The 5,284-nt window shown below is 36.3% G+C and overlaps 1 protein-coding gene across 2 annotated transcripts; it reads right to left on the reverse strand.

Annotated features, from left to right (window-relative positions):
• Nucleotides 1–538: 538 nt before the first annotated feature.
• LOC109176688 (MND1-interacting protein 1-like) lies at nt 539–4,404 on the reverse strand. 2 transcript variants are annotated; one of them, XM_019326100.1, is made up of 4 exons: nt 4,301–4,404; nt 2,685–4,190; nt 825–1,348; nt 539–767 (listed from the first exon to the last, which is right to left on the reverse strand). In XM_019326100.1, the coding sequence occupies exons 2-3, from the start codon at nt 4,173–4,175 to the stop codon at nt 848–850; spliced, it is 1,992 nt and encodes a 663-aa protein (XP_019181645.1). In that variant the 5' UTR covers nt 4,176–4,190; nt 4,301–4,404; the 3' UTR covers nt 539–767; nt 825–847. The 2 variants fall into 2 exon arrangements, with proteins under 2 accessions (XP_019181645.1, XP_019181644.1); XM_019326099.1 differs by having other exon boundaries at nt 539–1,348.
• Between the last annotated feature and the right edge of the window lie 880 nt (nt 4,405–5,284).

A 5,284-nucleotide genomic window follows, 5' to 3' on the forward strand; every position in this document is an offset into this window, starting at 1 on the left:
CCCTTCAACCAAACAACGTAATTGTGGCTTCCACTGAATTGCAATTCAACTACAGCCAAATTACGCCCAACCAAACAGGCCGTAATGTTTGATCTTTGTGAGAAGACTCTTCAATTGTTATGTATTAGATGTACAATATACTTGGTGAATTTCCTCCTTGACAACAAAGAAAAAATCCCTGTAAAAACCTTTTCTTTGTTCTTTACATTTGCCTACATTCAATTTTATATCAATTTATGTGCATATGATACAAACAAAATCCATTAATTTCAAATGTTCTAAACAAACTCGTTGTGTATCTTATAAACAAACAGGCAAGAAAGGACTTCTGTTACACATTATGAATGGCTAATAAAATGGTTGTCTTGGAATGAGGAACTTCACCTTTTGTGGGCAAGTAATTTACAACCTAATTATGAATGGCTAATAAAATGGTTCTTGGACTCAAGAAGATTCCAATTTCATTGCATTTCTTTGTTGATAATTAAAGACCTAAAACACCATTTAAATCAAAAGTAGAATTGTAGAAATGCCAATATTTATGGTCTAAATCCACTATAACTAAAATATCAAAAGTAACATTTTCAAGAACAACACCAACACTATCCATCATTATTAGTTTCTTTGGGATGAACTCTTTAGTATAAGCATAACTATTGTTGTGCAGCAAATACTTGACCGTTTGGCTGCTTTATTTTATTTCACTTTCTACTTACACTTGTGCTGATGACTTCCAGCATTTGATTTTAGGATGACCATTCATTCAGGCACATAGTAGAAACACCAAAGTAAATAGCTATTTTATCATCTAAGTCACTATTCAACAACACTTTGTCAAGCTCCAATGCTATGAGGATGTGCCGAACACGCAAATTCTATGTTGAATTGGAACCTGGCAGTGGGGACATTTAGCTTTCCCCTTCTTCCCATGGACATTGTTGCATTTTGCACAGAGAACTTGATGAGCGCACGGGAGAAAAACCACAGAAACATCATGATTCAAGCAAATTATGCATCTCCTATCGTGGTCAATGGCTTCCCCATCCTCCAGTGCGTCTAGTTCACGCATGATATCACCTTCTGACTTCGCCCCATTCAAGTTTTGCATTGATAAATCATGGGATTGAAGATGTTGCCTAGAAGTTTGCTCACTTGCTTTAACCTGTGAAAGTTCTCGCTCAAGCCGATGGAGGTCGTCCTTGTGTCTATGGAACTCTATTTCTATCTTCAAGCGCATTGCCTCAAGATTTCTTTTGTTATTAGTCACATCTGCTTCACGGTTGCGTCGTTCTTCCTCCACTTGTGCTAAGGATTGCTCCTTAGCCTTCTGTTCTTGCCTCCATTTTACCTGTCATATATGAATACATAATAAATAGTTATGGGTTTCATTGGAATATCAAAATCACTCATAAGAAATGATAGAATACTAAAAGCAACTCAAGAAGAGCACAAGGAAACTGCAAGGCAATTCAACCTCACTCAATGATTAAGGTTACCATGAACAGTATCGTGCAGATCAAAGTACTTAACAAATTCACAAGCAATTTCCAAAGCTTAATCATTTCAGTGTTTCGCAATTAACATCAGCATTAAAATTAGAAGCAAACAGAACAGGTCCCTAATTTTTTCTTCCATTGTGGGGGAATTTATTTGAAGGATTTATTACTCAAAAATACCACAACGATATGGATTATAACTTGAGTCCTTGACAAGAAATCAGATGGGTGAAGCAACCCATCCAACTGACTGAAATATATACCATACTTATATTTTAAAGACACTTGATATATTGAATTTCACATGTGGAAACATAGAGAAAGTTAAAATAAAAACCAAATCCTATGAGTTGGTTCACTGGTAAGAAAACGCCAACTTGTAGGTCATGTTTAATTCCTTGGGGCCACACATACCTGGGAGATTTATCTGGTGTATGTTGGAGGGGGTACTTGTCATGCAGGGGGATTAGTTCGGCCTAGGGTCTGGGATACCCTATGTCCCTATGTCATCAAAATAAACATTGCCTTTGTGTGTTTGTATGAAATAAAAACAAAGGTTGAAAAGGATGCTCCGGATTTCCACAGAGCTGAGCCTCCATCAAGAGTTTTTTTTTTTTTTTTTTTGCTTAGACTAGTGGACAACATTTCATGACACAATATTAGTAGTTTAGTACAGGATAATTCATAGAGTACGCAACAAGTTTTGGGTAGCAGGACTTGTATGGCAAAGAGGCCAAACCAGGCAGCCACCTAGTTTTGCACTGCAAAGAGGCTATGGACATCAATATGTTACTTTTGAACCTTGGAATAGATTATAAAATATCGATGTTGTCAAGTCAACTAACGATTTTCTTTTAGTTAGGAGAATATCTGTATGTAAAAATAGAAAAACAATTTTTCTTCACAAAATCTGGCACTTGTGAACGAAAGGAACAAAAGATGCTTTGATGACGTCATAGTTCATACTCCAATGTAAAAATTAGGTACAAGTATAAAGTTTTGTTCTTTTGCTGCAAGAATGTATATGACTAAGGTGAACTTATGGACCTATTATCCTCCATCCATGTGTGATGCTTTTGTAATCCTTGTCCATGGATTATAGTGTTCTTTTTATCTAAATGGTTCAGAAACACATAAAAGATATATTGCAAAGAATCATAAATTAGTAAACAATATAAAGAAAAATACCTCAGCTTCCTTTTGACCTGCCTCAGCCTGAGCCAATTGCTTTTGCAAATCGGAAATCTTATGTATCTCAGCTGCAATATCATCCTGAAGTTTGGATTTCAGTTTCTCAATTGCTGAAAGCTTCTTTAGGCACTTTTTCTCCCTCTTTGTGGCCTCCATACAGGTTTTCTGAGATTCTGATGCACTTAACCTAGAAGCCTCCATCTCTGCTCTAATCTCTGCATTCTCATTCTCAAGCTTTTCCACAGCAGAGTTTGCACGGTCCACTTGACCACTAGCTTTACGGAGTTCATTCTCCATTTCCCCAAGCTTCTTCATGGAGTTATCTTCAATGGCTTGCATCCCCTTCTTTAGCAGCTGAATCTCATCCCTTTCCTTCCTCAGCATCTCAAGTTCTGAAATGTCATTGAACAACTTCATCGCAGCTTGTTTTGCCTTTTCGTGTGCCCATTGCTTACGCTCCTTTACCTGCCTCTCAAGATCCTTTATTTGATGTTCCAAACTTAACATTGCCTCGTCTTTCTGATCAATCTGGATACGCGCAGTCTCTGTGCTCTGAATATGCAAATCTCGAAACTTACTTACAACTGAGACAATTGCATCATCATCATTCACAACATTCGGGGATTCGTCACCCCCTGTTTCAGTTATATTCAAAGAGCCTAAGGAAGCCTGCAACTGATTCTCTAAATGTTTTGTATTCTCTCTAAGTCCAGCAGAACAGACTCCCACATTCCTTTTCAACAAAGTCTTCACCTCAGGATTAAGATTATACTTCTTTGGATACACAATCTCATTCTCCAAAGAACTTAGGATATGCATAGGACCCTCATTAGGCCTACCATTCTCAAATCTACAGCCACCACGGAACCTAAACATAGCATTCGCAAACGCCTCTACATTACTACTACTACCATCAATCCCATTGGGAATTTCTATAGCACTAGCACGCTCAACATGAAGCTCACTCAATAGTAAACGCCACATTGCATCTCCTTTGCTCAAATGAGGCTTAACCTGTTGCAACAAACACACCATCCCTGCTAGGGTGCATTTCTTCAACTGTGTTAAATCAGAGAAATTATGTTCAGGATTCTCAGAACGCACACTATTCCCATCTTCGAAATACGATAAAGAATTTTGAAATATATTTGCCAACGCATCCTTCTCCCCATGCCAATACCCATTGCTAAGCACAGCCTTCAAAGCCACATTCTCATCGTGGCCTAGAGAAACAAGTTTAGAGATCACCTTTTTACACGCAAACTCCAATTTACGCAACAACATTTCTTCCAATTTCTCGTCAGTAAAGAAGCCACTTAGTTTAGGGTTCGGGTTCTGGGCCAAATCACCAGATTCTGAACCTGAATTGGGAACTGCACTTCTTTCCGCGGCATTTCCATTAGGATTGCTGCTATGATCGGGGCCAGGTCTTCCCGGATGGGGCCTCCAATTGGTCAGCGAATGCTTGTCTTTCAAATTGCACGCCATTAGAGTTTAGAGTTACTGAGAATTCAAGATGAAAAGCGCAAAAGAATTAGTTCAAAAACAAAAGATATCTGAAACTCCTCAATTTCTTCTAGTTCTTGAATCAAGATACGAATGGAAATACTTACATCTTTAACTGGTGATAGCTTTCCAGTTGCAGAGAACTAGGGTACAACTGTACAAGTGAGAGAAAGATCAAAGTTCGGCAATGGCGTTTCGCGCACTCTTGAGTCTTGAGCTCCGAAATTTATATTTGGTTCAATCGGGCCGAGTTTAGGATTTGGACTTGGCCCAAAATTGAAACAATTTTTTAAAGAAACAAAAAGCTATAGGCCTGTTTGGTAGGGCAATTTATATCGTGGAATCTGGTTCAACACATAGAATCTGACTTTATAATATACATAATTTATGTTTATATTGCATAGAATTCATATTCATAATACACATATACATAACACAATATAATGAATATGAATATATGTATTATGAACATGAATTGTGTGTATTATGTTAAGTGTTTATGTGTCCACATCTATATAATACACTAATTCATATTCATAATGTACAGAATTCATGTTCATTATATTGCGTTTATGTGAATGTGTATTATGAACATAAATTCTGTACATTATGAATATGAATTATGTTGTATTGTACTAAGGTCCATAGTGCACTGTGGACCAGATATAACGATTGGCTTGGTAGAGTTTTTTTTTTTTTTTTTTCAAAGTAATTATCATTTTTTTATGCGTGAGTACATATGTAGGTGGCAAATTTTACTGTGGATCATGGTCTTTGTAGTAATGCAGTCTATGGAGTAAGTATCATGATAATTACACTTTAATTTAATTTGACAATACTGTTCTGTTTTTCAATTTCATTTTTCACGCATTAATTTCATTATAGCAATACCAAAGTATCATTTTAATTCTACTACGAAGTACATTTTTATTTGACAATATACATTATTGTATAAGCTCTATTTTGTATTTTCATTTTCACATACACTAATTTAATTATAATAATGCTAAAGTATTACTTTAATTATACTCTACGATCATATGACAATATATGTTATTATATGGTTTTGGATTTTAGTTTCATTTTTCACA

Source organism: Ipomoea nil, unplaced genomic scaffold, assembly GCF_001879475.1.
Source record: "Ipomoea nil cultivar Tokyo-kokei standard unplaced genomic scaffold, Asagao_1.1 scaffold0728, whole genome shotgun sequence".
NCBI classification, from domain to species: Eukaryota; Viridiplantae; Streptophyta; class Magnoliopsida; order Solanales; family Convolvulaceae; genus Ipomoea; species Ipomoea nil.